Source organism: Kogia breviceps, chromosome 10 (assembly GCF_026419965.1).
Source record: "Kogia breviceps isolate mKogBre1 chromosome 10, mKogBre1 haplotype 1, whole genome shotgun sequence".
Lineage (NCBI taxonomy): Eukaryota > Metazoa > Chordata > Mammalia > Artiodactyla > Physeteridae > Kogia > Kogia breviceps.
In genome coordinates, this window is record NC_081319.1 from 3,967,769 (window position 1) to 3,982,098 (window position 14,330).

The window sequence follows — 14,330 nt, forward strand, 5'->3', positions numbered from 1 at the left end:
GCTTGACCAGGTCCAAGATCTCCAGTCCAGGGGTGTATTGAGTTATTGCCTTACTGTTTAACTTTTTGTAGTCGTATGAAAGTTTACAATCCAAAAAGATTATAAATTGGTTGCAGGCAGACACCATATGTTATATGTCAGTATGGCCAAGTGGACAGAGAACTCTGGGATGAAGGTCTGAGGAGCCAAGTACTAGTGTCAGCTTTGTCAAACCCTGGGTATGCAGCTTTCTGAAAACCACTCAGCTTCTCTGAGTCTTGGTGGCTCATCAATACAAGGTGGGTCACAAGAGCCTCCCTCCTGCCTCACACTGCTTTTGTGAGAACTAAATGAAACAATGGTGGGGAAGGTGCTTTGACACACTAAAGTGTTTCAGCAGTGTGTTTTAGTTCATTGTTCTGTTCCCTAGAGCTGCATACAGAAATGCACAACAGGGGCTGGTACAGTCAGGAGTGGCCTGGAACACAAGTGGCCTTGAGTTGTAACATGAGTGTGTGTGCATATTACTCTCATAGATACAGATAAGAGAGAGGGAGAGCATTCTGGATAGAGAAATCGCATCTGTAAAGGCTTGGAGTTGGGACTCAGGGTGGCATTGTTAAAAGTTCACAAGTGCTTCTCATGAAAGAAAAGTAGGCAAGAGCTGTATGTGTCAGCGGGGTGCAGGTGAGAGGCATTGGATGTCATGCTGAGGAGTTTGCATGCTGTCTTGGAGGCTGCAGTGGCAAGTTTGTTTCTGCCCAGATGTTTATCGTTCCCAGCATTTTCATTCCTCTCTGAAAATCCAGTTTCCCTCTGGTATCATTTCTCTTCATTGTGAAAAACTTCCTTTAGCATTTCTTGAAATGGAGATCTTCTGGCAACAAATTCTGTTTTCTTTCATGTGAAAAATGTCTTTATGAAAGAATATTTTTGCCGGATATGGAATTCTGGTTGACATTTTTTCCTATCAGCATTTTAAAGATGTTCCACTGTGTCTGTCCTCCATAGTTTCTGGTGAGAAGTTTGTAGTTATTCAAATATTTGTTCATTTTCTCTAGTTCCTTTCAAGATTTTCTCTTTTAGTTTCTAAGTTTGACTATGATGTGTCTGCATGTGGTTGTCTTCATATAAATTCTGTTTGGGGTTTACTGAGCTACTTTAATCTGTAAATTCACATCCTTCACGAAATTTGGGGAGTCTTCTGCCGTTCTTTTAGGGGGAAAATGCACTCCGGTCTCTTTCCTTTTCTTCTGAGGCTCCAATTACATGTATTTTAGACCTTTTATGTTGTCCCAAAGGTCCCTGAGTCTCTGTTCTTTTTGTTGTTGTTCAATATTTTTCTGTTTACTTTTCAGATTGGATAATTTACATGGATCTATCTCCAAATTCACTGACTTTATTCTGTCATTTCCATTCTGCTGTTATGCTAATCCTGTGATGTTTAAAAATTCCAGATATTTATTTTCACCTCTATGATTTCTGTTCAGTTGTTTTTTATATTTTCTGTTTCTCTTCTGAGATTTCCTAATTTTTCTTTCACTACAAATATATTTTCCTTTGCCTCATTGACCATAGTTAAGTTAGCTGCTATAGAGCCTTGTCTGGTAATTTCAACATCTGGGACATATCAGACAAGATTGGTTATTTGTTGCCTTGAGAACAGCTCACACTTCACTGGCTCTTCACATGTTGACTTATTTTGGATTGCTGACATTGTGGATGTTATGTTTTAGAGTCTCTGAGTTCTGATGTATTTCTCTAAAGAGTGTTGATTTTTTTGTTTTAACAGGCAGTGGGCTTGTTTAGACCCATAATGCAAACTTTGTCTCACCCACAGTGGGCAGCAGCTCAAATCTCAGTTCAGTCTTCTGTTTCCCTGGAAGTAAACTGCCTTGAGTTTGCACTGCTCACACGGGGTTCAGGGATCAGCCAAAGCTGTGGACTGTTTAATCATAGCATTTGGGACTCTATTTCTCTGTTCTTTCTGTAATTCTCTCCTTACTTTTCTGTGACTGTAGTTGACCCCAAGTTTTGTCCTTTGGTTCTCTGGGCCAGAAAGAACTCATCCCATGTTGATCCTTTTAAGTTTTGACTCTTCGAAATCTGCCTGCTTTTGCTTACTCTTCTGAGCCTTTGGGTCGTTGTTTTTTGTATTTTTTCCAAGTTCTGTGGGAGGATCAGCCTGTTAGGAGCTGACTCAGCTATACTGAGAGTATAACCAGCTGGTTAGTTTTTAAGCTGAGGGCTGGTATGCTTCATCCAGCGTTTATGTGGAAGATTGACTGGAGAGGGAAAGATCAGCAGATGGGGCTAGTAGAAAGACTAGTTAAGGAGTTACTAGCCAGACTTGACATGATGAAGGGTATTAGTAATATTTTTTAAAGGGACCATTTCAGTAAAATAAATCAGTGGCATTCAGAAATGGGCTGTAGGGGATAAATGAGAGGAGGAGGGAATTACAGATGACTCCACATGGAGTGTGTGTGTCTGGGTGGAAACAAAGCACTTTCTGAGAGGCTCAGAGACCCATATGGTTTTTGATGTGCTGATTGGGCTCAGTGGACATCTCTCTCTGGACAGGGATCTCACCTAGAGTGAGAGATTGGGGATGATATACACGTGATATACATGTGGCTCACGAACTCCCAGGAAGATGAGCAGTGGCTGAGTTCATAGAGCACCATCGTTGGGACATTGGGAAGAGGAAGAGAAACCACCCAGGGGCCAAGATAATTAAAAACAGCTCTACCAAGCTAAGCCCTTTGCTTATTTTATCTGTGAAATCTGCTTAGTGCCCCAGAGAAAGATTCTGTTATTGTCCTCTGGCTCAGAGAAGCTAAGCAACCTGCCTAAAGTGTCCAACCACAGTGCTTGAGCTTCCAGCCACAGCTCACAGCTCTGTTCTACACTCTCTAGAAGGAGAACTGGAGCAGGTAGTGTCTCTCTTAAGTGAGAGTGATCTACAAGTTTGAAGATGTCACACATTTGGCAGGAAGATGGTCATGGATCAGATGTTTTCAGTGTGTGGAAGGGGACTAGCATCCAGGCTGCAGAGAATGAGGAAGGGGCTGGGCGGTGAGGAAATTGAGTGTGGACCTTTGGACCAGCAAGTGGAAGCCTAGAAGGAAATGGAAGGAGTGAAGATGGAGAGCACTTTCTTAGTTCTGAGGAGTTCTGGGGCACGTGTAGGTCAGGGGCTGTAGAGCTACAGACGCCCAGGCCCTGGTGGGGCCACTGTGCAAAAATAACTCTCTGCACACCTGAACCATCAGGGCCTTATGTGTGCATTGCTCTGCCACATCCTGGCAATATCTGCTCGTGTTTGGTGTGGGCCTTTGTGGTTTAGAAAGCCACTTCCATAATCTTTATCTTATTTGAACCTAACATGAGCATTTTGACTCTGATATTGAAGATTGGGAGCTTCAGAGAGGCCCAGTGGCTTGCTAACCAGAGGCAGGACTGGGACTCACTCCAGACCACAGAGTTCTTAGTAAGGAGTGAGTTGCTATAAGGGCAGCTCACCCTCCCTGTGTTCTTCTCTGGGACTGCTACCTAGGAAATCCCACCCTTTTGGAAGTGGTGAAAAAGGGTGGCTCCTCCTCAGGGGAGGAGTGGTGACACATTTGGTGGCTGCAGGAGAGGAGAATGAGCATGTGTGGCACAGCCCTGGCTGGCTTCCCTTTTGCCATCTGCCCACCCACCTGCAGAGGGCTGAGTTCTGGTACCCCTGCCTGGGTAGCTCTGCGTGCTTTCCTAGTCAGACCTGGTGCCTGGGTGGACACAGCATCAGATTCAGGGACAGTGTTGACTGTCCTGACAGTTCTGACTCCTGTCCAACTCTACCAGAACCAAAGCTGACTCACCTGTCAGATCCCTGTGTCTCCTGCACAGTTGGTTACAGGTTTGGGTTGGAAAAGGAAAGGGCAGGCGTAAGGAACCATCATTACTTTTTCTGCTAATCCCTCAAAGAAAAATTGTCATTCTTATGTGTTCTCCCTGAAAACAGGATTCTAGCATAATAACCAGAAAGATTTTACAGCTCTCTTAGCCCCAAGCCAAGAGGGGTTTTGTGTTTTGTGGTTTTCTATTGTCCCACCTACCCGGTCAGGAACGGGTAGGTGGGATACCAGAAGCAGGAATCCACTAAGTCCTGGTTTCTTCATCCACAGGTGAATGAGCAAATGAAGCTGACAGTGCTAGGGCAGGATTCTATCATGGTCACCTTTACCTCCCTGAATGAGACAGTAACACTCCCTGTATCGGCCTACAACTGTCCCCATGGGACATCGCACGATAAACGGGTAAGGCACGCAGATCAGTCACCCAGGCCTGACCCCGGAGCGTTTCAGCATGGATTGTCACTTTGGAATGCCTTTGTTCTTCCTGCCTCCCCTACCCATACAAGGCCCCACCTCTTTCCCTGCCTAATGGACTTCTACTCATCATTCACTGTCTGACTTTAGTACCACCTTCTCTATGAAACTTCTATCAGGAGTCTTTCGGGTGTGACAGGATCCATTGCAGACTAGCTTAAGCATGGAAAGAAACTGTATTGGCTCAGTAAACTGAAAAGTCAGTCTGTAGATAGGCAGCATCAGGCATGGCTGGATCCAGGCCCTCAAAGGATTCCATCAGATCTTCCCATAGCTTGGCTCTGCCTTCCTCTTTGTTGGCTTTATTCTCAAGGAGTTTCTCTTATTATGGTGAAAGGATGGTCATGAGCCTCTCCAGGCTTCTTGTTCTACCAGCTTTGCTCTCCCCAGGAAAAAGAGGACTTCTCTTTGCTAAGCACTTCAGCAGAGGTGCCCATACCAACATCATTGACTCCGTCTACTGCCTGCACCTGAAATGTTCTCTGTGGTGAGGTATGTGTGTTGCTCTGACTAGCCAGGCTCGAGTGGTCCCGTCCATCCCAGGAGCTGAGGGGTGTGATCAGCCCCAGGTATACCACTCGGGCAAATGATTAGGCAGCAGTGTGTTCCTAAAGGAAAATTATGGTGCTGTTACCAGAAAAGGGAGATATGATGCCGGGTAGAGGAGCTACCCATGTGTCGATGACCCTCTCTACCACCCCCTTTCCCACCCCAGGTAGGGTCTGCCTGTCCCCTTGCTCAGCCCTCCCAGCAGTGACTCACCTCCATCCCAGCACTGCTTTATTTACAAGCCAGCCTTCTCTACCAAACTGGAAACTCCCTGTGATTCCTACAGGTACTGTTGCCCTGAAGCACAGGGGCTGCTTCAAATGAAGCACTTGCTAAGGGGGTAGGTGAGCCAGTGTTGGCGTCTGGAAACCCAGTTCTTCATTCACTGGGTCTTTGTGGATCCTACTGTGTGCCTGGTCCAGAGTCAACATTGTGGAAAGAGATGGAGAGGACGAGGGGACAAAGTCCCTGATCCCCGAGGAGTTTATAGTCTGGAAGAGAATAGTTGACATTCACCATGAGACTGCGGTGGCCATGGGCTCCTTGGTGACCCTGGCCACTGGCATTACACACAGGGGATTGGCTCACTCAAGAAGCCTCCTTGGAGCGGGAGCAGGGGGACCACACCTCCCAGTCTTCCCGGGGCCAGTCCCGGTTTACGCCTATCAGCCCAGGAGTTATTAGTAGCATCCCTTTCACTCTCAGAAGTGTCCCAGTTTGGCTGATAAATTATAGTCACTCTGAAGGAGGCGTTTGCACTGTGAGGGCGTTTGCCACCACAAGCCGAAGGCTCATAGGCTCGCAGGGCTGACACAGTCCATAGGAGCAGCCAGCCCCATGTCTCCCCTTTACATGGGGACACGCAAGGCTGGCATTTGTTGGAGACCCATGTTATCTGAACAAGACACAGAGAACACCTGTGTCTTTCCTGGAGGGAAGCGTGGCAACTGTTTTTTTCACTGCTCTTACATTTCAGCAGCATTTCAACTTCATTAGTTGATTAGCTAACTCAATAAACATGTATTAGCACATGCAGTGTGCCGGATTGGCTGCTGGGGATGTCGAAGTGAAAGAAGCCTCACTCCCTCTAGTCTCTGAAATACTTTCAGTCTAATGGAAGGGGCAGAAGCATCAACACAGTTTTGTGATCCAGCTTGACGGGTGTGCTGTGCGGGAGAGGGGGGCGCTGAGGGAGCTGGTGGGTTCGTTAAAGGGATCTCATTGAGCACCCAGGAAACTCAGACGCCAATGACTTCAGCCTACGCTCCTCATGCCAAAGAGCAAAACAACGCCAGGATTTTAAGTCCATCAGGGCTGAGATGACTGCTGATTGATGAGTCCATTCTGTCAATTTGGTTCCATGCTCTTACTCTAAACGTCATTGTTGGCTGACTAAGTACATAGGATGTATGAGGTCACATGTCTACATTTCTTAAAAACCTTTTTATACTGTGTTTTTAAGAATGTGCATTTACTTATCAAAGGCAATAGATGATAGAAAAATTTTTGTTCACATAAAATTGCAGTAATGCTTCTTTTTTCTGGCAGCCTCTTGTCTGGTAATCTCTGAAATTTGGAACACAGCTAAGAACCAGGACGTAAGCAGTTGAAGGCCCCCATGAACAGCTCAGAGAAATCACTCTAAGTTCCATGTACTGAACATGTCCTCTTGGCCTAGGAAAGCCCCTCATTCATTCACATCTTATTTTTTCTTAGCTGAATGCAGCCTTAGAGGGCTAGAATCAGAGGTCCAGAGCTGTGCAGTCCAATATAGTAGCCATGAGTCACAAATGGCTATTGAGCACTTGAAATGTGACAATTCCAGGCTGAGATGGGCTGGAAGTGAAAGCACACGCTGCATTTCAAAGACTTAGTATGAAAAGAGAATGTAGCATTTCTTATTGATCATTTATTTTGATTACATGTTGCAATAATCATATTTTTGACGTATTGGGTTAGATAAATATGTTATTAGAATTAATTTCATCTTCTGAGAATGTTTTTATCTATTTATTTATTTTTGGCTGCGTTGGGTCTTTGTTGCTGCACGCACGCTTTCTCTAGTTGTGGCGATCGGGGGCTACACTTTGTTGCAGTGCGCGGGCTTCTCATTGCAGTGGCTTCCCTTGCTGTGGAGCGCTGGCTCTAGGCGCGCTGGCTTCAGTAGTTGTGGCTCACGGGCTCTAGAGCGCAGGCTCAGTACTTGTGGTGGGTGCACGGGCTTAGTTGCTCCACGACATGTGGGATCTTCCCGGACCAGGGCTCAAACCTGTGTCCCCTACATTGACAGGCGGATTCTTAACCACTGCGCCACCAGAGAAGTTCCCTGAGAATGTTTTTAATGTGGCTTCAGGAATGTTTAAAGCCACACATGCAGTTCACATTATATTTTTACTGAACGGTGGGGATCTAAAGGTGGAGTCCTCATTAAGGGAAGCTCACAGAGGCTGATAGTGCAGAAGGAGGCTGGAAGTTATCTATTAAAAAGAACATTGTAACTCAAAAAGCATAACCATCTTGGAGATACCTAGCGTAGGGATAAACAGACAGATACATTAAAACAGCTTCTGAAAACCACTGCGTTCTAGAGGATAGTCGTTGATGTTGACCAAGGAGACTGACTTGCCCCAGCGCATCCTCGTCTTAACCTCTTCTGTTTGAGAGAGCAGGGTGGTGTACTATATATTGCATCCTTCTGACTAGATAAACAGCAACAAATGAAGACTTATTGTGGGTAACAGGATTTCCAAATGTTGACCCTAGGTTCCAGGTTAAGCATCTTGGAATTTTTTTTTTTTTTTTTTTTTTGTGGTACGTGGGCCTCTCACTGTTGTGGCCTCTCCCGTTGTGGAGCACAGGCTCCGGACGCGCAGGCTCAGCGGCCATGGCTCAGGGGCCCAGCCGCTCCGCGGCATGTGGGATCTTTCCAGACCGGGGCACGAACCCGTGTCCCCTGCATCGGCAGGCGGACTCTCAACCACTGCGCCACCAGGGAAGCCCATCTTGGAATATTTTTATGTGAAATCTTGAGGCTGGCAGAGAGCCTCAGCTAGGAGGTGGCCTCAGGCCTTCCCTTTCTTTGCTGGGCCTCGGTTTCCCCATTTGTATAATGATGTGTAAAGGCCCATCCAGCTATCCCATACTTCTCTCCTGGGACTTAAAAAATCTGTTCAACTGCAGTCGTGTGTGTGTGTGTGTGTGTGTGTGTGTGTGTGTGTGTGTGTGTGTGTGTGTTTGGAGCTGGTTGTCACCCACTCATCAACAAACCTGTGGCCATCTAGGAAAGCTGAGCGGTGGGAGCAGGGTGGCCTCTTCCCTCACACTCCCTCTCAGTGGAAAACTTGTGAAATGGTTTCCCCAGACACCCATCACCCTGGAAGGAAGCACCCATCAGAGCGACAGGCAGAATGGCAGTCCCAGCGTTTATAGCCCCGCTGCCAGGCTCCTCACTAAATTTTCTACCAAGGCAGCACTTTGGAAGCGAGGACATGCCTCAATTTAAATGCTTTATTAGCCCCGTGCTGCCTCAGATCCTTTGGGGAAGCAAGACCGGGTATAAATTATAAATAAATAAATAAAATTAGCCCAGAGGCAGAGGATGGGGCCAACGAACAGAAGGATGGTTGAGGCTTTGCTATTAATTGGAGCATCGTTTACAGAAGCCCTGCCTGCAGGACAAAGAGGGACACGTGGCTGACTTTATTGCTCCTCAGACAGTCTGTCCACCACTCACCCTGCTCTCTCCACCTGAGGCTTCAGTTCTGCAGAGGAAAAATGATTTCACACCTCCTCTGTGTGAAGTGGGAGATACAGAGTGCATGGACCCTGCCTTCAGGAGCTGACAAAGTTTAGGGATAAAGAAAGTAAAAAGTGACCAGAACCCATGGCAAGAAGACAGGAGGAATGAGCAGATGTGCAAGCTCAGCGTGGGGAGTGGTTGCTGGTAGCCTAGCAGGTCTGTGAAGCCGTCCTGGAGGAAAAGTCACACCCGCATTGCCATTAACTCCAGCAGCTGAACCTCCTTCCGCTCCGGCAGAGGCGGAGGTTGAGCTGCAGGGCGGCCTCACTGTCCCATAGGAGCTCCAGAGCCAGCGTGGCCCTTCGGAGTAATCCTGAACTGAGGCCGGAGGCCTGGGCTTCGTGCCCGTGGGGACCAGTCAATCTGTGTAACCCTGGCCTAGGGCAGTCTCTCAGCAGAGAGCGGCCAGCAGGGCGAAGAGTGTTCTGTGGGTTGTGCAATAGAGGGAGACAGGCAGCAAACGTCCAGAGAGGCGTTTGTCCATCCGGTTATTCGTAGCGCAACAAGCATTAATTGAGTGCCTTCTGTGCCATGGGCACTCGGACACAAAGGAGACCAAAACCCGATCCTTGTCCTCTAGGAGCTTAGAGTCTGGCTGGGGAGACAGGCTCCCACGCAACCGATCACTTCACAAAGGGCTAACCTCTGTCTTCAGGCTGCATAGAGAAAGTGGTAAGGGTCTAGGGCAAGGACCAGTTCTGCCCAGTGCAACCATCCTCCCTGGTGGGGGATGTTTGAGGTGGGTTGGGTCTGTGTGGGGACTCACTGGGCTGACGGGAGAGAGGTGGGTCCCAGGCAGGAGCGGCACATCCTCTAAGCCAGGGCTTAGCCTTGTGGTCACTGGGCTGGGCAGCCGGCTCCTGGCAGGGCAGGTGACAGTGCCCTTCCCCTCGGCCTTTCCCCAGATGACCCGCAGAATCAGCAGCATGGATGAAAAGATGTCTAACTTGAGTCGGGCCCTGGCAGAGATCAAGAGGCGGTTTCAGAAGACAGTGTCCCAGTTCATGAACTCCGTCCTGCTGGCGGCAGGTAAGGAGACTATATAGTAGGATTATAAATCTTACTACCTAGCGTTATAAATATTTCTTTGTTTTACCACCCCCCCACCCCCAACTCCTGCTTGGAGTTCCCAGAGGCAGGGAACCCTGTATGGGGTCATCTTTATGCCCAGTGCCCAACATTTAGTAAATGTTTGGTAAGTGAATGAAGAAATGAGAGGCTCTTGGCCAGTCTAGCAGAAAAAGCAAAAGAAAAATACAACAAAGAACGTAGATGGAAATGACTTAAGTCTGGAGGCACAGGGAACAACATGGATGCATAGTGTACCCAGCCTCTACATTGAGTGCCATGAAGGACACAAAGCTGCATGAAACACAGGCCCATGGGGGAGGAGGGATCAAAGCTGGCTCTTGACAGATGGCCAGAACTGGGGTTGATTTGTTCTTCCATTCAGCCAGCACTTACTGATCCACTAGCCGCACTAGGGTGGGAGCGCTGGGCCAGACAACGGGAGGCAGCAGACTCCGCGAGAGTAACGGCCTGGAGAGGGAGCTGTGCAGTCTCACAGCAGCGCATGGCGGCCACGCCACGCGGGGGAGTGACACCAGTGTCTTCTGTTCACAGGCCTGTTCACCGTAGACTATCCGGTAAAGGAGGAGGCAGAAATCATTCGGACGAGATTAAGGTCCGGGCCCTATCCTGAGCACGCCACCAAGCTGAGTTTATACTCAGGAGAAATCCTTTTATTACGATCTCAGTCAGCCCAACCCGAATCCTCAATGGAGGAGTCTTCGAAGGAGGAGCCTGTGTTGGCTCCTGTGAGCCCCACTCGGAAGAAGCCCATCAAGGTCCAGGCCAAGGCCACGGTCACAGCCAGGTGGGCTTGGGCCTTCATTTCTTCCAGCTTCTGTGTGTCAGATGCTGAGATGGGTAGGAAACTCGCGGTGGTGAACGAAACAGATGAGGCCCCTCCCTCTTGGAGTTGAAATTTTAGGGGTGGGGAAAGATAGAAGGTAAACATGTGAACAGCTGAACTATTTTAGTTAGGGGTAAGGTTGGGAAGAAAGTAGACCGGGGAAATGGGTTAGAGCCGAGGCTGGCAAACTACAGTCAGGGGCCAAATCTGGCCCCTCTGCCTGCCTTTTTTATGGGTGAGCTAAAAGTCATTTTTACGTTTTATTTTTATTTTTTAAAATAAATTTATTTATTTATTTTTGGCTGCATTGGGTCTTCGTTGCTGCGCACAGGCTTTCTCTGGTTGCAGCGAGCGGGGGCTACTCTTCGTCGCGGTGCGCGGGCTTCTCATTGCGGTGGCTTCTCGTTGCGGAGCACGGGCTCTAGGTGCGCAGGCTTCATTAGTTGTGGCATGTGGGCTCAGTAGTTGTGGCTCACGGGCTTTAGAGCACAGACTCAGTAGTTGTGGCTCACGGGCTTTAGAGCGCAGGCTCAGTAGCTGTGGCTTGCGGGTTCTAGAGCCCAGGCTCAGTAGTTGTGTCACATGGCCTTAGATGCTCCGTGGCATGCGGGATCTTCCAGGACCAGGGCTCGAACCCGTGTCCACTGCATTGGCAGGCAGATTCTTAACCACTGTGCCACCAGGGAAGCCCATTTTTACGTTTTTAAATTCTTGGGAGGAAGAAAATCAAAAGACGGGTTTTTTGTGACATGTGAAATGATATGAAATTGAAATTCAGGATCCATAAGTGATGTTTTAATGGGCACAACCATGCCCACTCATTTGCATGTTGTCTGTAGCTGCTTTCCTGCTAAGATGGAAATTTTGAGTCATTGTGACCAAGACCACCTGCAAAGACTGGAGTTTTTACTGTCTGGCCCTTTGTAGAAAATGCTGACTGACCCCAGGCACGGAGAGGGACTGGAAAGTGGGGTGGGATGTGGTACACTAGGTAGACAGTTGGGGAAGCAGTTCTGAAGAGATATTTTAATGGAGGGCTGAAGGATTAGAAATAGGCGTGAAGAAGGATCAGGAAGGAACATCAGGCAGAGGACAGAACAAGTACAAATACCTTGAGATAAGAACAAGTTTGGTACGTGTGAGGGAAAGTGAGAAGACCAGTGTGGAGCATTGTGAGGAAGGGGGAAGAGGGCTGCAAATTGAGGACAGAAAGGTAGGCAGGAGCTGGATCAGGTAGCCTTGTGAGTGTTATAGAGGAAGCCGTTCTGTACCTGCAAGGCAGGAAGTGACATCATCTGATTCATGAGGTTTTTAGAAAACTGAAAAAAATTATAAGATATATATGTCTTGTGTTTTAACTTAAAAATTTTATAAAATAGAGAAAAATGAACAAATCCTAAGTTTTTATAGCTCAATTTGTAGCACAAAGTGAACATACCCTCTAGGCCCCAAGAAACAGAACATTATCAGCTCCTTAGAAGTTCTCTTTTGTCCCCTCCCTGTCAGTAATCCCACCCTCCTCCCCAATAGGATGATTTCTCACATCATTGATTTATATATTTTTAAACTATCTAAATAGAACTATTCAGTATGTATTCATTGATGTCTGGCCTCTTCTGCTCAGTGTTACAATGTGAGATTTATCCATGTTGCTGCATGTGGCAGAACCACTGCTCATTTTCATTGCTATGTAATAAACTATTGTAAGACTACACTAAAAATTTCATGCATTCTAATGTTGATGGATATTTGGGTTGGTTACAGTTTTGGTAATGACAGACTGTGCTGGTTTTTGTATATGTCCTTATTTCTGGTTGGGGTATGCCTGGATGTGAAATTGCTGTCGTAGAGTATGTGTATGTTATGCTAGATCCTGTAGTTGTGGTGAGACTCCGTTTTCCAAATGGTGGTTTCAAGTTCCACTACCACCAGCAGTGTATAAGCATTCCAGTTACTCCACATCCTCACAATGCTTGATATTGTCCATCGTTTTAATTACAGCCGTTCTATAATGATGAAACATTTTAAAATTTGCATTGCCCTGCTGACTGCAGAGGTTGAGCGGCTTTTCAATTGTTCATTGACCTTTTTGGATATTCTCTTTTGCAAAGTGCCTGCTGAGTCCTCTCGTCCGTTTTTCTACTGGTTGTTTGTCTTTTCTTGATTTATATTTTGGAGTTCTTAATTGTGGATACAAGACTTTTGTCAGTTATACATGTTGCAAATGATTCTCCCACTCCTACTCTGGCAGTGGTATCTATTGGTGCACAGAAGTTGCTAAGTTTAATGTCCAGTTTTCAGTCTTGTTGTTTGTAATTAGTTATTTGTAATCTATTTAAGAACTTTCCCTACTCACACAACATGATGGTATTCTCCAAAGTTGCCTTCTGTTAGCTTTGTCTTATAACTTTTGCATTTATATCCATCCTCCACCTGCAAATGATTTCTGTGTTTGACATGAAGTAGGGGCCAAGTTTTATTTTCCTCCACATTTATACTGAACTGATCCAGAATCACCTATTGAGGTGATTGTAATTTTCCCTCAGCTCTTTGGTGCAAACTCTGTCATAAATCAAGGGGCTCTATATGTTTAAATCAAGGGTCATTTTTCTGGAGTCCCTATTTTGTTCCCTATTTGTTAAAACTTTTACCAATACCTAACAGTCTTAGTTATTATAGCTTTTTAAAACAAAAAACTTTTTAAAATATTTATTTATTTATTTATTTATTTTGGCTGCACAAGGTCTTAGTTGCAGCATGCGGGATCTTTAATTGTGGCATGCAGACTTTCTTAGTTGCAGCATATGGACTCTTAGTTGTGGCATGTGGACTGTTAGTTGCGGCATGCATGCGAGATCTAGTTCCCCGGGCCCCCTGCATTGGGAATGTGGAGTCTTACCACTGGACCACCAGGAAAGACCCAGTTATTATAGCTTTGTAGTAAATATTGATATACAGCAGAGTAAGTACTCAGTCTTTGTGTGCTAAGCTGTTTTGCTGTTCTTGGCCCTTTACATTTCCATATAATTTTAGAATCATCCTGTAGATTTAAAACATTGTCCTGGGATTTCAATTTGATTGTTAATATCTTTGTAATAGTGGAGTATTTCAATCCATGAATATAGTATATCTGTTTATTTGTTTATGTCTTCTCTAATCTCTCCGTAATATTTTGTGATTTTCAGCATAGAGGTCTTGTATGTCTTTCATTAGATTTATTCTATGATATTTTATAGTTTTGGTGCTCTTATAAATTATGTTTTAATTTAATTTTTCTATTTGTTGCTGGTTATAGAAAGGCAATTGATTTTGTTTCAGTTGAATTTATTTTAAAATTAATTACAGTAAACATTACTCTTTTCTGTGTAAAAGTATATGAGTTTTGACAAATGCATAGAGTGGTGTAACCTCCACTGTAGCCAAGATACAGACAGTTAACCCACCAACCAAAAAAGAAAGAAAGAAATTCCCTCATGCTACCCCTTTGTAGTCAAACTCTTCCCTCACCTGTAAGTTCTAACAACCACTGATCTGTTCTCTGTAGCTATGGTTTTGCATTTTGCAGAATGTCATATAAATGAGATTATATTGTATATAGCCTTTTGATTCTAGCTTCTTTCACATGGCACAAGACATGTGAGATTCATCCATGTTGTTGCATGTATCGATAGATTTTTTTTAGTTAATTAATTAATTAATTTATTTTTGCCTG

At 45.8% G+C, this 14,330-nt stretch overlaps 1 protein-coding gene across 1 annotated transcript in view; it reads left to right on the plus strand.

Annotated features, from left to right (window-relative positions):
• The window catches only part of C10H3orf20 (chromosome 10 C3orf20 homolog), an 89,566-nt gene that overhangs the window by 36,841 nt on the left and 38,395 nt on the right, over window positions 1–14,330 (plus strand). Inside the window, 3 exon segments of the mRNA XM_067043370.1 lie at window positions 4,152–4,283; window positions 9,609–9,732; window positions 10,327–10,579. Coding sequence (XP_066899471.1) covers window positions 4,152–4,283; window positions 9,609–9,732; window positions 10,327–10,579 — 509 coding nt within the window.